The following is a 17,827-nucleotide window of genomic DNA, read 5'->3' as shown; positions in this document are numbered from 1 at the left end:
CCGCACAGTGTTACTGGCAAGGCACGGTCCTAAATATAGCAGCTCGGTTAACAACCGTACACATGGCAAAAGTCTAAATATTCTAAAAAAGCGGGCAGACAGAGGCCTGCCGTGTGCCAGCTTGAATATAAATCACAAAGGCGGTAGAGGCTAGCGGTTTATACAGCTGCCTTCCCACAGCAAAAGAAGGCCGCCTGGCACACACAGAAGCGCTGTGTAGCCCGGCCCGGCTCGGCGCCAGGATTTCCGTGAGGAAGAGCCAGCTCTGCAACCGACCTCGATTGGCGCTGCGGGACGTGCCCGGAGGCGGGCGGTGCCTCGAGCGAGGGGGGGCAGACCAGAAGAGGAACCAAGTCGCCTGCCTTTACGCTCCATCTATGCGGCAGAGGGAGCGCCGCCCTCGGCAGATCATGGAGCCGTGGACGGCGGGGAGCCGGCCGTCCGGCAAGTCCCGCGCTGCACCCGCCGATGGGACTACCGTGCGCCGCGGAGCTTCGGGCGCAGTCACCGGCATCGGGCCCGCCTAGCGCGGGGCCGCAGGCGGCAGCTCCGGCCCCGCCTCCGGAGCCCCGCGCACTGCGGGGAAGCCCTCGCCGCGATGGCCGCGCACGCGCACTGCGGCCGCACTGCGTCGCCGGAGCCGCCTGGCCCGGCGCCAGGGGAGCCCCGCGCGCCGGCAGCGGGGCTGCCCGGGCGGGGCGGGGCGGTGGCCGCGGCGAGCCGCTATTTATAGCGCGGGAGGCTCCCCCGGCCCGGGCAGCGCGCTTCTCGGCGTGCGTGGTGCGTCGAGCAGACGGCCGAGGGTTCCATGCGAAGTCGGTGCAGGGCGCAGCCAGCGCTTTGCAGGGAGGGCAGGAAAGAGCTGTAGCCGCGTCAGGGGACAATCCTAAGGCCGCGAGAGCAGAGTCCCGAGCGCTGTCACTTTTCATCGCGCTGAAGTCAGTGCTGGCTGCGGCCATGTAGTACCTGGGGCTCTCTGTTTATTAGTGCCCTGTTCACGGCTACATGAAGGAGGCGCACGGAGCCGGGATCCATCCCGGTCTAGTGCTACGGGCAGACCTCCGCCGCTCTCGTCGGGAGCGGGCGGAGCAGGGCGATCCCGGCAGGCCGTTGGAATCCCGGAGATTCCTCTTTTCCGGGAGCGGGCAGTTCCTGCCTTGGGCGCGCGGCCAGCACCCAGAAAACGCCACATCGAGGCTGCCGCGGGAGCTGCCGTGAGCCCGTGGCGCCTCCGCGGAGACAGAGCGGAGGCGAGTAGTGCGAGCTGAGCAAGCGAAGTGGGGGCGAAGGGGAGCTCTGCCCCCGAAAACACGGCGGCGACGCCGGGCTCTGTCGGGTGCTCCCCGAGGCTCCTGTGCCACCCGCCCGGGCAGCAGCCTCGCTCTTCCGTGGCCCGAGGCTTCCGCGCGCTCCTGTTGCCAGGGGGCGGGCGCGCGCCCGTCTGGGGACGGGCTCTGCGCCCCCCCCACACGGGGCCGGAATCGCCATATAAGGAGCGGGAAGCCTCCGCCGGAATCGAGACTTATAAGGTTGTTTCCTAATATGGAAAGTACGGTGGGGGCTTCCGGCGGGCTGGCGAGGGCCGGCGGGGGCCGGGTACCCCGTCTCCCGGGACCGGCGACGCTGCGGCAGTGCTGCGACGGTGCTGCCCACGGCGGGGGTCAGACCTGCACCGGGCGTGGGGCCCTCAGCCCGGTGCGGGCGGGGCCCCCCGGCCCGGCTTTCCCCGGTGCCAGGCTCTGACGCCAGGAGGGGTCCTCCGGCCCGCATCCATATTAGGGCTTCCTGCATTCCAAATATGGCCATGTACGTCAGGGCTGGGGCGGGCTGCGGCCGGTGAGATCCGATATATAGAGGCGGTGCCGGAGCGGGCGGGGAGCCGAGCGCTTCTTGCAGGCAGAGCCGGGGCAGCCCGGGCGGGCGGGCGGGCGGGGAGCCGGGAGCCGAGCGCTTTCAGCGGGCAGCGCCGGGCCGACAGCGGCGCAGGGCGCGGAGCAGGCGACGGCTGCCTTGCCGCAGCCGGCCCGTCCGCCGGCCCCGCGGCGGCAGCGCCATCACCCGTCAGAGTCGGAGCCCGGCGCTCTCATGGCCGCGGCCAAGGCAGAGATGCAGCTCCTGCCCCCGCTGCAGATCTCCGACCCCTTTGGCGCCTTCCCGCACTCTCCCCCTGCCATGGACACTCACTATCCCAAGCTGGAGGAGATGATGCTGCTTAGCGGCGGAGGCCCGCAGTTCCTTGCCCCGCCCGGGGCATCCGAGAGTGCGGGCTTCGGCGCCGCCGGGGAGCCCGGAGAGCAGCACTTCGAGCACCTCGGGGCAGGTAAGCACGCTGACCTCGCCCAGGCGGGCGGGGAGTCCCGGTCTGCAGCGGGGGCATCGACGCGTGCGGGAATTCCGCGCTGCAGCGTCGCCTCTGTCCCGGCGGCCGCGCGGGGGGATTCTCCTGTGTGCGTCAGCGGCTCCGGACTAGCTGCGGCTGGAGACCTGCCAGCGACGCTGCAATATGTTACGCTCAATTAGTAATTAACCAGAATCTGGGGCTGCGGTGTGAGAGAGATGGCTCGCGGAGCACCGGCAGCAACTGCAGTGGCTGCTGGAATTAATCGCTATTCCTCTCTTTGCAGACACTTTTCCCGAAATCTCCCTGAACAACGAGAAAACCCTGCCAGAAACCAGCTATCCCAACCAAACGACGAGACTGCCACCGATAACCTACACGGGGCGTTTCTCCTTAGAGCCAGCCCCCAACAGCAGCAACCCCCTATGGCCAGAGCCCCTCTTCAGCCTCGTCAGTGGACTGGTGGGCATGGCTAATGCACCTCCCACATCTACGCCTACTTCATCATCGCCATCCTCCTCCTCGCAGAGCTCCCCACTGAGCTGTTCTGTCCAAGCCAGCGAGAACAATCCAATTTATTCAGCTGCACCAACATTTCCCAATTCCAGCTCTGATATTTTTCCTGAATCCCAGACCCAGTCTTTTCCCAACCCCTCTGGAGCCCCCATCCAGTATCCACCTCCAGCTTATCCGACTGCTAAAACCAACTTTCAGGTGCCAATGATCCCGGATTACTTGTTCCCTCAGCAACAGGCTGAGCTCAGTCTAGTTCCAGCTGATCAGAAGCCCTTTCCAGCTCTTGAGACCAGAGCACAGCAGCCTTCCCTCACACCACTGTCCACTATTAAGGCATTTGCTACACAGACTGGCTCCCAAGAACTGAAGACCCTCAATGCTAATTATCAGTCCCAGCTGATCAAGCCCAGCAGGATGAGGAAATACCCAAACCGTCCCAGCAAGACACCTCCTCATGAGCGTCCCTATGCCTGCCCAGTGGAGTCCTGTGACCGGAGGTTTTCACGATCTGATGAGCTAACACGGCATATACGCATCCACACGGGACAGAAACCTTTCCAGTGCCGCATTTGCATGCGGAATTTCAGCAGGAGTGACCACTTGACTACGCACATCCGCACACACACAGGAGAGAAGCCATTTGCTTGTGACATTTGCGGCAGAAAGTTTGCCAGAAGTGATGAGAGGAAGAGGCACACTAAAATCCACCTTAGGCAGAAGGACAAGAAAGTGGAAAAGGCAGCTCCAGCCTCAACTGCTTCCCCAATTCCTGCCTATTCATCCTCTGTAACTACATCCTACCCTTCCTCCATCACCACCACTTATCCCTCCCCAGTGCGCACAGCGTATTCTTCTCCTGCTCCCTCTTCCTATCCCTCCCCTGTGCACACCACATTCCCATCCCCTTCTATAGCAACCACTTACCCCTCTGGCACCGCCACTTTTCAAACCCAAGTGGCTACTTCCTTCTCATCTCCAGGAGTCGCCAACAATTTCAGCTCACAGGTAACCTCAGCACTTTCAGACATAAACTCAGCCTTTTCTCCAAGGACAATTGAGATCTGCTGATCCAGAAGATCTGATCTTCTGGATCAGGAGAATTCACCTTTTCCATTTGTATTATCAGACATGGAGTCTCCAATTACTCCCACAACACCATACGTTGCAAGGCTATTTAGTTTAAACTTCAGCTGCCTGAATCAACTGCTGCTTAAGTTTTCCACCTCTGTTGAATGACTTAATTTGCATGGACTGTGGGTATAAGTTCAATATAATTTTCCCCGTAAACAATAGTCTTTTATTAGGAAGAAAGGACTTTTGATTAAGTATCTAGCTGATGTAAATTGTACATGTGCCATGGTTTTGCTTTCCTTTAGGTACTATTGATGTGGAAAAAATCTTTGCCTATTCATATTGTATAATTTGGAGTTTGCAGGGCCATATTTTGTAAGTGTTAATTCTATTTCAGTGACAATGCTATAATGCGTTTCAAACTTCTTTGGGAACAGCACTTACTGTATTTGAGCATGTTGGAGTGATGCTATGTAATTATCACCTGATGAGACACTCACATGTGGCAGAAGTTTTGTTTTAAAAGTTACAAGTCTTGGTGCCTTTTTGTGAAGCCTTGCTGACGTCATGCGTTTGTGTGAGTGGATGCTTTGCATCTTGCCTTAAAGTGGAAGGGATGTTACTCAAAGAATGTAAGGAAGAGCAGGGATTGGGTGGGGAGAGGAGCAAGAGAAAGGGCCAGGGGATGGAATGTAAGCAAAAAAACAAACAAAAAACAAACCCAACAAAAAACCAAGAACAAACAATCAGAAAAAAAGCCCAAACAAAAAGAAATCCCCACACCCTCTCCCCCTCCACCTCTCAAAGTCTATTTTTGTTACAAAAATGTAAAATTTTATATATATATATATATATATATATTCAGGAGTTGGAATGTTGTAGTTACCTACTGAGTAGGCAGCAATTTTTGTATGTTATGAACATGCAGTTCATTATTTTGTGGTTTATTTTTTACTTTGTAATTGTGTTTGTTAAAATGAAAGTGACTGTTTGGCTTCTAAACACATTGAATGCGCTTACCTGCCATTGGGATATTTGGTGTACAATACCCTTCAGAAAAAAAATAAATAAAACATCAAATTGTGCAGACTTACACTTTCCTTGAAACTGACTCCTTTAGTTGCTTCAAAGGCAACACATAACCACTTGTCTCCTGGGAAAAAAATACCTGTTTAAAGAAATGAGATTAAATCAATCTTATGTCCAGTGGCATGCAAAAAGCATGGATGGTGAACTCATATCCTTACATTAGGTGCATCACCACCTCTTTTGAAGTAGTCACAATTGCTGTTTACTGGCTTCTCCAGAGCTAAACTTAGACAATTCTTACAGTGCTGAAATTGAAGTTAGAAAATTAGAATCTCAGCTGTGTTCATAGGTAGGCAGAAATCTTACTAGATGTCAAAATAATAGAGCAGTTTCTAGGCTGGAAATACAGTAAGGTCAGTCATAAGGGCGAGTTGACAGAAGATAGCCTTGGTCAGCTGAGGGCTGCCATAAGTTCCTCCTTGACACAACATAGGGCATATGAGTGTGTGGGCCTGATAACCTTTATTACAGGTGTTTCAGTATTTATAGGAGAAAACACTTCCTTCCCTGGTGGCTTGAAATGCATTTCAGGAGTTGTGATCTGAGCAGACTGAATTCAGAGGAAACTGGATCCATGAGAGCTGGTGGTGCAGGTACAGAAGAGGGTTCTGATGTTTCTCCTTTTGGGTAGGCTCTCTACAAGATACTTATGTTTAAGGTTGTGACCAGCTGGAAGAAACAGGACTTGATGAATGTACCTAGCACAGTGTAAACTGCCTAGCAACTCTGCCAGACACAGTGTTCCCTACTGATTACCAAAATTGACTGTACTGGCTAGGAAGTCCCAATTCCAGTCCTTCTCCTCAGGTATGAAGACCACCTCTGGCAAAAGATACCCAAGATCTTACCAACTGGTAAATCCCAGTCTGTCATCAATCAGGCAGGACTGTTCTCAGAGGACAGGGACAAGCTGTCCCTGTGGACAGAGCTGTGGGGAGAGGCCTGTGCAGCTTTGTCTCTGTGCTGGCCTATGCCCGCAGTGCTGTATGTATTTCTGCAAGCTGCTAACAGGGACTTTGCAGCTGGCCCTGCTGGGCTTTTTCAGAAAAATGTGATAACTCTTTTCAACCCAAGGGGCTCTGGCCTCTGTTCCAGACAGGGTGACTGGCAAATTGAATATGTGGCTTCAGACTATCTGAGCATATAAGGCATGTCAGAAGTCACAGAATTCCCCTTATGGGAGACAAGACAATGAAGAGTTTCCAAATGGGATCCTTCGAAGAAGAAGGCAAATAACATTGCGTACAGGTAACTATAAAATTTTTGCCTACATCCATTTCCCAAAGTCAAGAACAAAATAACATTTGGAGTCAAGTTATTCTGATCTATGACTACTGCTCTGTTCATATGTATAGAATAGAATAGCTAAGTTGAAAGGGACCCAAGGCCTACAATAGACATCTAGTCAAACTGCTATTATGGATACATATATTACAATGTACAAATGTCACTTCAATACCGATAGGCTTGAGGCACTGCACACCTCTTTAGGAACCCTGTTCCCTCTCAGTAAAGAGATGTTTCCTAATGTGAAGACTGAACTTCTCCTAATGCAGCTTTGAGAGTCTCCCGTGTGTGGTGTCCTGTCACTGGATACCACAGGGAAGATCAGCACACCCTCCTCTCCACTTCTCCTCAAAAAAAAAGTAGCTGTTGATGTCTTTTCAAGCTCATCTCTGTTAACTCGTGGTCTAGCCTTCTGGGATTTTGATTGTGCCAAAACCCAACTATGTAGGCTCTCAAGCAATGCTTAATGAGCCTGAGGGTGCCCCAGGCTCTCCAGAGAATTTTGAAATGAGTAATTTCCATGCCTAAAGAGGAAAAAAACAAGATAGGTTCTCTTTTGTGCATTGTTGAAAAGAGGTCCAAGTCAGGCAGTAGTGCTTAGCAATGCAGGAATGAAGGCTAGTGCATTCTTGCTAGCATAACATAAAGGAAATAAATGCATGAGTCTTCTGCATCCGCTTTTGTCCCATAAAACTAAAACTGATTTCAGGGAAGAAAAATGCGTTATGAGAAAGCATTGGCCGTATATTTTCTGCAAGATCTTTCGTTGGCTGTTGGCCTGAAGACAGGATTTCTAATTCTTAAAAAGTTTGTTTCTAGTCCAATTAGTAGGATGAGTCAGTTTCAAGGAGTTTGTTCCCAAGGAAACAGCAGGTGTTATCAGTGGCCGGGAAAACCCTCCCCCTGTAAGGAAGCGCCGCGGCGAGGAAGGAAGCGAAGACCTCTCGCTTTTGTGTTTAGCCGCAGAAGACCCATTTGCTCGGAACTAAACCTTAGCTGTTTGTGATTTAAAGCCCAGTTCAGATCTGACCGCTAGCGACAGGAACGGCCGCCCGGCTTGGCTCGGAGGAGACAATCCCCCCCCACCCCAGGCTCCAGCGGTCGCGGCGCCGCGCCAGCGCCGGGAGCGCTCTGGGGGCGGTCCTGGCTGAACAGAAGCCCCGTCCCCGCTGCTCCCCGTCCGGAACCTCACCGACCATATTTGGAATTTCCTCCACGCCTTTTATGGAACTTCCGTGGCCCAAAAAAGGAGTTTCCTGCTCCGGCATTCCGGGGTTGCGCCGCGCAGCCGCCGTGATGCCGCAGCGCTCTCACCCTCCACCTCCCCTCGGGAGGCCCTCGCCGGTGGGGGCGGGCCCGCGCCGGCCGTGGGTCACGCGCCTCCGGGCGGCGGAGCTCTGCGCCGCCGCGGGCCGAGCGGCAGGCCGCGGCTCTCCGTGGGGTTGATAAAGGCCGCTGGAGCACAGGCACACCATCGGATACCGTCTAACCAGAGGCCCGTGACCTTGTCCACCTAGGCTTTTGCTCTGCAGACCCTTTCCGTAAGTGACTGTTTATGTGGGGAAGTGTAGATAGTCCTCGACTACGTGGTTGGTTTGCGCTTTAATTGCACTAGAGAAAAATGATTATTCGGTTTTCTTTTCCCTTAGAAAGAAGGAGCTGAAAATTAGTTCGGGCGTACTCGGAGCCCAGTATCGGGTATGGTATGCTATGTGGCCTATTGCATTATGTCCTTTTGTTTTCTAATAATGCTACTGGAGACTTTCTGTAAAGCTGGTAAAATGAACTGTTACAGATGTTTCTGCTGTGACTGTGAACTGCTCTTACGAAGTAGAGCCCTGACTGAAGAGATGAGACAACACGGAGAAAAGAGAAATGTAGGCAGAGACTTTGTAGTGAAGAGGTATGTGGTCGTCGGCCTTATTTTCCTTTAGGGTTTTTACTCGTACGTGTCCGGACTTTGTGGATCTGAACAAGACCTCAGTAGCCCCAAGAAAAATAACTTTGTCGACTCTAAACTGGTAGCTGGCAGAAGGGCAGTCCCCAAGTAGGTGCTCAGCACTGTCGGATTGGACTAAAGCTGAATGCAGTGACTGAAGGCTGGCTCATGAAGACTGTCTTTGACCCATTCTAAACCAAACTATTGACTAGGACTGACCCCTTCTAAAGCAATCTGCACTGTTAACTAGGGCTAGCATATTTGGTGATTTTTTGGTATAAGTGACTATTTATTTCAAATGTTTTCTGTTTGTGACCCAGTGGTCTTTAGAATCCTTAAGAGTTTTGAGTGTAGATAGTAAATTTATGAAGAGGGCTTGGTGGTGTGATTGTTGAACTAAATATCCCATGTTTTTACCTGTGTACATTACCTTAATGTAGCCTTAATAAGTACTATTTAAACCTAGAAAAGAGAGTGCATGTTTTAAAGTGCACAAAGACTCTAGGATGAAATGTGAGATGTAGCTAAAGAACAAGAACTTCAAAAATAGTTAAGCTTTTCTGCTATAATCAAAGATCAGCCTTGACCGATAGCCTAATGATTTATGGTCTTGAATGAAACTCTCCTATATAGCTGAGGCTGATGCTTATACATGATCTCTAGCACTTTCCAGGTTTCAATTTGTGATAATTTTTCAGCACTGTCATAACAAAAATGGTGATTACACAGAAGTATTTTCAGTGTGTATATTTCACTTCCATAAATACAAAAAGCATTATCATAATATGCTTTTTGATCTTTTTTTTTAACAAACCTTTTCTTTTGTGATCTTTTCATATCCCATTTTTTATATCTCCGAACACGAATAACGTTACACAATAATACTACCAGTAAATGTTGATAGTTGAAAGTTCTGCTCTTTGTGTCCTCTGTTAGGTTGACCTGGGTAATATGGTGTGACTTCTCTTATCCCAGCTCCTATGATAGTGGGCTTCTGTAGCAGTACAACTGTCGATCAGTAAGAGATCTGCGAACATCAGAGTTTAAGAGATGGGGAGAAAAAGTTTCAATAGATCATTAAAAGGCACAGAATGCTTTCATCCTTTTGGTAAGATGCAGTTAAAACTTTAAAACAGACTGAACGTTATGTTTTATGTCCGTGGCTGTTTTTCAGTCTGACCAGGTTAGTTGGGGATGGCTTTAGAAGCTCATGAAAACATGTTATATAATGAATATCTAAAATATGTTTATCCTAATTGCTGCACTTGTTTGGCTGCACCAGTGGGTGTAGCTCTCAGGTTATCTATCAGAATGTGCTCAGCTACGTAGTGAGTCACTGAACTGCCTGGCGCATTCTGACATGTGACATTCTGTGTGCTTAGTGTGTGAGCTGGACCTAGGTGCCTAGGTTTGCCTGGATTTATAGGAATTCTAGTCACAGCTGCCTTGAAATACTTTTAAACATGCCTTAGCAAAATCTAAACATTAGTCAAAGAAGTGTGATTAAGCTATGGAGTGAATGAGTTTGGTTTTACCATTTTTAATGCTTTTGACTATATTTTTCTTTAGAAGAAGGAAATGAAGGGGCAGGCTCGATTTAGTGAACTTATTACCAATTCCTTTGAACAAAATGTCAACAGTGGATCTTAGAATACTGTCTAAAAACTTTCTTCCCAAATAGCCAGAGAATTTGAGTTGGAAATAGGACAAAAAGTTGAAGGGAATGTACAGCAGCAGCATTTTGTTCTGAAGATACTTGTGGTCAAAGCTTTTGTATGTGAATCTTAGGTTCTGTTTGTGGAAATAAGCTTGAGAATTATGCGAAGCTCCAGATGCATTCAAATGAACTGGAATACATCCGTGAGGCACTGAATTTAATGGCAGAAGGTATCCATACATCTCATGTCTTTCTTAAGCAGGAGGTTTTTTGTGCACAAAACAAGCCACCTGAGGTGTTTTAACGGTAGTTATAATGTGCCACAGATCTCTAGGGTCATAAAATGAAGACGTGATTTTTTTAAAAAAGCAAGCCTACATTAAAATACAGTAGTTAATAAGCAAGGAACCACTGATGGTGTTTGTTAAAAGAATTTTTGTAGCCAAAAGGAGTTCAGTGACTAGTCCATTGTCCAAGGCAGCCCTGGAATATTTTTCTGGTGATTGTGACCTGTGGCTGATAAATTTTATGAGCCAGAGGTCATGTCTTTGCACATTTCATCTATTGTTGTCCAAGTGATTTTTTTAAGCTATACAGGGTTTTAGCATTCACAATATCTTGATGGAAAAGTGAATTTTACGATGTCCAGGTGCTGCATAAAGAAAGAGAGAGATGTGTGTTTAAACCTGGTACTTCCTAACGTCATTTGATACGTCTTAGGACTTATATTATAGAAAATTAGGAATAGTACCACTTCCATGATAACTGCTGAACTTTGTCATGCTTTTCCCAATTTGCTTTCTGGTTGAAGAAGCAGAGTCTATTTTGTACAGCAGCTGATCTGTATCTTATTTCATACATGCATATCTTTTAGTACCTTTTGTCATACTGTTACCTCATTTCAGAGAGGCAGAGATCTGCGTTATGCACCATATTCAAGATGGAGGAGCAATGTGGATTAATTGTAATGTGATTTTTTTTCCCCCCCCCTCCTATGTTCCTATTGTTTCGCAAGTATTTCCAAGTCTTCTATCTGACTTTTGAGCAATGAGCTTTTAAACCTAGTAATTATCAAGATCCCGTTTTGGTTGTAACAGGTCTCTGTTATGACAATGTGAATGTGTAATATTCAGTGTTTAATGTTCAAACTTTGAACATCCATCCCCTGTGCATCTTTGTTTTTTATTTTTTGCATTATTCACACTGAAATGCATCAGCACCTTTACTGTTCATTTCCACGGTACTTTTAGTCCCTGCAGCAATGCTGTAGGGGCATTTTTTTTATTACTTCAGGAAGACGTTGCTAGAAATCTCTTGCCTTGCTATCCACCTGACTTTTTCAAATCCTCTGTAAATATGGCTTCCTAGGGCTAATCGGAGATCTCTGCCTGAACCCAGTGGCAATTTTTACTCATCTATGAACTGGCCATTTATTCAGTTTCTTTTAGCTTTCTAATGAATTGCTTCTCTAGGGGAGAACTGTTCCTGTTGTCCCACACAAGTCTTTGAGTGTTTGTACTGAACAGGTTCTGGAAATCCAAATACAGTGCATCAGGTAATGCCTATATTCACTGATAATTCCAAATAGTTCTAAAGGATTCATCAGGCATGAATTTCCTTCACAAAAACTGTGCTGATGTTTTATGTACATTTACTACTTACTACTCATGTATGTGCAAATTCTTCTAGCTAGTATACTAGCTCTACTAGTATACTTCTACTAGCATGCTTAGAGTGGACATAAGATTTATAAGCCTGGAACTCTGAAAATTTAAATGAAAAAATCATGTTGTGTATGGTACCATCCAGTCTCCTAGTACAGAGATAAAACACCACAGATACTCTGCTTGTTATTTCATCCTCAAGTTGAGCATTTGAGGGGAATACCTTATGGCCTAATGACTTGTTATTTGTTTTGATGGCTTAATCCCTTCTGTAATCTGTTCTACAGACATTACAATTTTAAATAGTCTGTTACATCTGTAAAGGAAATGTATGACACAGAAACTTTTCCAAGTTTGTCTGAAATAAAATGGGTGTGACAGTCACTTCTGGTGCCTCCCTTAAGTTTTGACCATCTGCTTGCCTTATGAATACTTCGATAGGCCTTACAGTCCCTGATGTGTATGGGAAGGGAGTCACCAGTTTTTTTCCTGTCTGCAAGTGGTTTTCTCCAAGCCATATTTCTGGCCTGCTGTATTGTGTTTTAATATGACAGTTTGCGACCGTGTCTTGTTTTTCAGCATCTCATAATAATTTCCACATTTTGAGAGATGTTGTCCTTTCCCTTTGTCAGAAAAATTATTTTGGATTGGTTCTTAGCCTTTTCTAGTAAGTAATAAAGGATGATTGCCGATATGATTTCTTAAAAATGTTTTTCTGTTACTGGAAAATATTTGTACTTTTCAAGCTACACTACTACTTTATTCAAAAATAAAAGTTAAATGTCCCATTGTAGCAGATATCTGGATTTTGTTGCTCTTGCAAGGGTGTTGAACTGGTCTTGTGTTTTGATGAATGCTGTTTATACTTAGGAAAATACAAAAGTTTGTTTATATGACCAAAACTGTGTGCTTTTCAACACTTCGTGATTTTTCTGTGGTTCTTAGGTTAAACTCTCCTGCCCCTTTTTTTTATTGTCAATTTCAGTATCCTGATGGCTTGTGGCCATCTGCATGAAGGACATACCTCCTATAGGGTCCATCTGTTTTTGAAGATTTCTGTAGTTCCTAATGATTCTGAATCCCTCTTCCTTGCACCATTTATTTTTTTTTTTTTTCCTAGCCATAAATGGCCATTTGCATTTCTGGTCCACTGGTTGGTAGCGAGAGCATAAAAAAGAATCTCACACAAACAAGACCAAACAAAACAAAATCTGTCAGGAAGACCTTATCCAAAACATGAAATTGAAGACTAAGGCCTCCCTGACAGGGATGGTTTGTTTGTATTAATGTGCTAAACATTCTCTCCAGAAACTTTCCTTCCCCCCCCCCCCTCCCCCCCCCCCCCCCCCCGCAACTGTTTGTATCCACGCAGATAAAGACTAATAGAGTTAAACTAGCATATCCATAATGTCTGCCCAAACTCCTCGTCTGTTTCTATCATCTGTGCTTGTATGACAATCTTAGGCAGCCGTTTTGCTAATAATCATGTTGCATGTCACTGCAGCCTAACTCTGTCTCCCTTATGCATCCCTGACTTCAGGTGTGATGCTCAGTGACAAAGCCTTTGCCTTCTGTGAAGAGTCTGCCCCAGAATTGTTCTCCATTATCAGGAATGCACTTTTTTTTTATCACTGGACTTTCTTCCTCTTTCATAATGCAGGTGTTGCCAGCTGTCATCGGGGGTGTCCTTGAACAGTCTTCCGGAGTTCCTTAGCATCGTGATCTAGACTTTTCCCATGTGGATCCTGCATTGCCTATGTCTTGTGCCCCTGGACCTAGTAAGTCAATGGCTGGTGCAATGGATTTTGAATCCATTTGATTGATGTGATGTCATGGAGGTAAGAGAGGGAATCATAGTAACTGTTTATTTCCCCATTGCACAGGTCTTGCATCAAAGCTGTAATAATGGGAGTTTGTTGGCACAGCAAATGTGGGTTTTGCTCAAGGTGGATGGGTTTATAAAATACATGTAAAAATAATAACAAAAAAGCACTGTTTTTGTTGTTGTTGTTGTTTAGATTTTGTTCTTTAAAAGAGAAATTAGCTTCAGAAGAGAACAAAACTGGGTCTACCCAGAATGAGTAAAAGGAGCTGGAAGAGATACTCAGAACTGAATGCCTTGTTTTTATGTTTCTTGATTTACCAGAGAATGTTGTTTCACTTAAATAGAATATAACAGGACATAAATGCATATAGGTTTCATTAGAATTATCAAACCACACAGTATTCTTGCAAGTTGGGTTTTATAAGCTCTTCTGTCTAAGACAAATGTTCAGAAACTGGAAACCCTACTTTTTCTGAAGCAGGAAGCAGACTGCAGCCGGGTAAGGGAGACACAAAATCCTTTGGAATTAGGCAGGGATGAGAAGAATTAATTGCTACATTTGCACCCCATGGACTCCTGAGCAGGATCCCAGCAGGGAAGACTGGAGGGATACTCCACAAGAAGGTCCAATCTGGGAGCTGTTCCCAGATGAGAGCAGCGAAGCTTGGAATTGTCTGAAGAGGAGAAAGAGAAATCCTTTCAGCACAAGGATCAGCTGTCAAACCTGGAGACGTTATCATACTATTCCTCGGGAGTGCCTAGTTCCCAAGCCAAGTCAACTCCTGCCTTGTGAAGCTCAGAAATCTGGGAAGAGCCCAACTAATGTAGATAATAGACTGGCAGATTAAACTGCTGGGGAATGGCAGGGAAAAGCATCCTAATAGGGCACCTCTGTTTGTACAGGAATCATGCAAAAACTGTCCAATAGAACAGGAGTCAAATGGGATTTACATATTCCTTGGAGACCACAATCCAGTGGGAAGGTTGAGGGAAGGAAACAAAGCCTAAAAAGGCAAATGAGCCAAACCTGCCAAAACCCTCAAATGACTACATTCCCTGGCATTGCTGAGGAATTCAGCCAAGCTCCAAGCAAAAGGTGAATCTGTATGGAATCTTCTATGGGAGACCATATCCAGCTGTGACTCCTCCTTGGAGAAAGCCATGGAATAGGTCATCCCAGTTTCAGAGAATATGTCTATTTCTTTGGGAAAAAACACTTTGATCATTGCATAACTTTATTGTTTGAGCCTCACCAGTAACCTGGGATATCCAAGTCCATCTTCCCCAGCAGGGAGACTGGGGAGTACATCCAGACATGGAGAATTTCTGGGCGGGCCCCGGAGAAGAAAGAAGGCTCCAGCTTTGCAGGTGTGTGTTATAACCCATCCTGTCAGCCTCTTCCATCTGATCCCAGTGGATTTGTCCTCTTGGATTCAACCTCAGCAGCACTAATTGCTGGGAATTGAGCAGCCTTTGGGACTTTTTTTCCATGAAACTTCTTCATCCTGCCCTTCAGTCTTCTTGTGCCGAAAGGAAAAACCCAAAACTCCATTTTTTTCCTCCTCTCCCCTACATTTGCCTCCTCTTTGGCTTTGGGCTGTCCAGGATCAGATGTGGATTAGGCAGAGAACTCCAGAAGCTCAGCTCAGGGAGGGATTGGAACAGTGTTGGAACCACCATGGAGTCTCCCAACGTTTGGTGTGAAGAACTGCGTCTTGGGAGGAGCTGGGATTTTGTGCCGTTAAGGTTTCTTTTCTTCTCGTTTTGCCTTTTGGGCCACCTCAGAGAAAAAGCTGGAAACCAAAGAAACTGAAGAGGATCCCTAAATTCCTTTCTAGACCTTCAGAGGAGGCACAAATCCCTGTGGAGCTGAGGAAACAGATGTGAAGAGAATGGGAATAATTGAGCCTCAGCACTCTCTACTTTGTTCTTTTAATGTATTTGGAGGTGCAAGAAGTGCTAAATCCCAAAGGAATTCTGTGTCTGTAACATCAAGTGTGACCTCTTTAAGCCAAACCCTTCAGAGTGGGGTTTTCCCACCAGATGTGACGTGGAAAAGCTTCAGTGAGGATTTCCAGCCTTGACTCCACAGCTTTTGGAAAAGCTTAGCAGCCAAACAAAATTTCAGTCAGATTTATATACAATGTGGTGATTAAATCTGGGACCATTCAGTTCCCTGGGTGTGAAATTCCTTGAAGTTGCCAAGCTGAGCTGTTTTTGAGAATTCCAAGCATTGTGTCCTTACGATTCTTAATACAATATTTAAATAATGATTATTGAATTGAGACAGTATCAAGTGGATTTTTTTAGAGTGGCAGAATTTTTTTTTCACCTGGAAATATGTTGGGATAATCAACACTCCTTATGTCAGAATTAATTGGTCTTCCTTCTTTTCCCTGTTTTTTCTTTCTAGATTATTGTGGATAACTGGGGAGAGTATTTGGGGTAAAGAAACGAAACGCACACGGGAAGCTCCCTGTTCCCGAGGGAATGCTTTAGGTACCACGTGCAGCTTCTGAACTACATCGATAGTTCCCGCTCCCACAGAAGCCTTCCAAAGCTGGAACAGACAGGGAAGAAAATTCCAAGAGTGGTGGGAGGTGCTTTCTCCCAGGACTGGACAGCACTGAGGTTGGAATGGCTTAAAAATACTCCTTGTCCCTCTCCAGTTGTCCAGGACTAAGTTGGTGTTCCCTGAGTGGCTGCAGTTCCCTGGGTGTGGAGAGAGTGGATCTCTGCTGGAGAATGGGAGAAAGCTGTGTCCTCAGTGGGCAGAGTAGTTGCAAGTTGAATCAATCCTGCCTCCTTTTTAATGAGTCATCAGCAGGGATCACTTTTAGCCAGCTTTAAATTCCTTTTTTCACAGATTTCTTGTTTTTTTTTGATCCTGAAATTGCCAAAACCTTAAGTTTGCTAAATTAACCCCGAAAAGCTTCAACAGACCAATCCTGAGGGAATTGAGGATTGACTAGCTGGGGTCTTATAGCCCTTCAAGGGCACATTGGGTCTACCCACTGATTTTGATGTCAAGGGAAACTCCAAGAATAATCAATGTATGAGCCAATTTCTCACAAAAATCAGCTTTCCAAAACTGTATTTAGGTTTAAAAAAGATGGGAATGCCCTTGGCAGAAAAGCAGCTGTCAAGCAAAGCAGGCTTAAAATGCCTGTATGCTGATTACAGAAAATCATCATGTTTTTACATATATACATAGATTCGGATATGGAATAGTTATTTGATAGCAGTTGCAGATAAACTGTCAGAGTTGGCTTTTGAAATACGTTTTTAACTGGAAAGTGTTCTGAAATTATGCATGTGATTTTAAACATTCCATATACAAGACTAAATCTCTTGCTGGTTTTAGAGCATTTCATTGGAAGTCTATGTGGTTTCTCTTCTTTTCCCTGTTCTTAAATGAACTTAAGGTAACTTTAAAACAAAATAAATCAACTTTTTCTTCTTTTTTTTTTTTTTTTTTTTTTGTTTTAGATGCTGGAACTGCCTCTCTGGATGTGTGCTGAGCTCTTGTTGCTATGGACTGTGCAGCCTTAATTGCTGTGGGTTCCAGTCACCGGAGAATTGGAAATACTTATTAATTAGACCACAGAGATGTTTTCTGAAATCTTTCCCTTCTTTTTGCCTTTAGTGGTAGATTTTCTTTTTCTGCCTTTTGAATTTACGGTGATTCTTTCATGTTATTCACCTACCCAAATTCCTTGCAGCTCCTGGGGCAGGGAAAAGCTTCTCCTGTGTGTGAGGTTCAATGGGAAAATGATACCATGTATTCCGCCTCCTTAATAAATGTAACTGCTCTTTGTATCTTGGAGTGTAGACTTAGTTGATCCTTTTTTAACAGAAAGTGGCAGGTTGAACTTACCTGAATTACTGAACCATACTTTGGATACTTTGGAGTTTTTTAAAAGAAAAAAACCCAGGCCTTCTGTCTGTGGGTTTTATTGGTATTGCTCCTTAATTGAGCCACACCTTTAAATAATGATGTGGGTGCCTTGTAGAAACAGCTTTCAGTAAATTTTGCACTTTCTCGTGGGTCCTCCAGGCTCACATTTTTCCATTGCCGAGTTAGTTACAGGGCCAAGCTGACAGTGTCCCATGCATCTGGTATTCACTGATCTTTTTGTAATAATCATGTCATTTGGATGCAGAGTTGGGATTTTGGGGCAGATGATGCCCCTCAAGCCGTGAGGCTTGTTTAAACCTTGTACTCTACTTTTTGAAGATCCAGGGTGGGTGAGGATTTTGTCTTCTTGCTGTATTAGGGAATGGCATTCAGGAAGTTCCTACAATATTCACATTGAAGTTGAAATGTTTGAGGATATTGGTGTGGTGGTTCTCAGGGATGAATCTTACTCCCAGCAGTCTGTAGCATGGTAGTGTAGGACCTGAAAAAGTAGGGTGTGAGGGATAGGGTGGATAGGAACAC

General features: G+C 46.3%; 1 protein-coding gene and 2 long non-coding RNA genes across 4 annotated transcripts; 2 read left to right on the top strand and 1 right to left on the bottom strand.

Annotated features, from left to right (window-relative positions):
* The first annotated feature begins 2,069 nt into the window (after positions 1 to 2,069).
* Positions 2,070 to 5,018, top strand: EGR1 (early growth response 1). The gene is given in 2 exon segments (NM_001080957.1): positions 2,070 to 2,320; positions 2,625 to 5,018. Coding segments are annotated over 2 exon segments (1,533 nt in total). The 5' UTR covers positions 2,070 to 2,085; the 3' UTR covers positions 3,923 to 5,018.
* LOC115497052 (uncharacterized) lies at positions 2,319 to 7,632 on the bottom strand. Its single transcript, XR_003962631.4, has 3 exons — positions 7,498 to 7,632; positions 5,020 to 5,093; positions 2,319 to 2,496 (listed from the first exon to the last, which is right to left on the bottom strand). It is a non-coding gene; the product is annotated as an uncharacterized lncRNA (long non-coding RNA).
* Positions 7,633 to 7,656: 24 nt separating this feature from the next.
* Positions 7,657 to 17,205, top strand: LOC121470656 (uncharacterized). Of its 2 annotated transcripts, XR_005981780.2 has the most exons (7): positions 7,681 to 7,842; positions 7,951 to 7,999; positions 8,097 to 8,204; positions 9,177 to 9,348; positions 13,222 to 13,339; positions 15,800 to 16,017; positions 16,876 to 17,205. It is a non-coding gene; the product is annotated as an uncharacterized lncRNA (long non-coding RNA). The 2 variants fall into 2 exon arrangements; XR_005981779.2 differs by lacking the exon at positions 9,177 to 9,348 and having other exon boundaries at positions 7,657 to 7,842.
* Positions 17,206 to 17,827: the final 622 nt, after the last annotated feature.

The sequence above is a fragment of the Taeniopygia guttata genome, chromosome 13, assembly GCF_048771995.1.
Source record: "Taeniopygia guttata chromosome 13, bTaeGut7.mat, whole genome shotgun sequence".
In the NCBI taxonomy this organism is placed as follows: Eukaryota; Metazoa; Chordata; class Aves; order Passeriformes; family Estrildidae; genus Taeniopygia; species Taeniopygia guttata.
The sequence above is the reverse complement of the archived record's forward strand: the minus strand, read 5'-3'. Positions and strand labels throughout refer to the sequence as shown.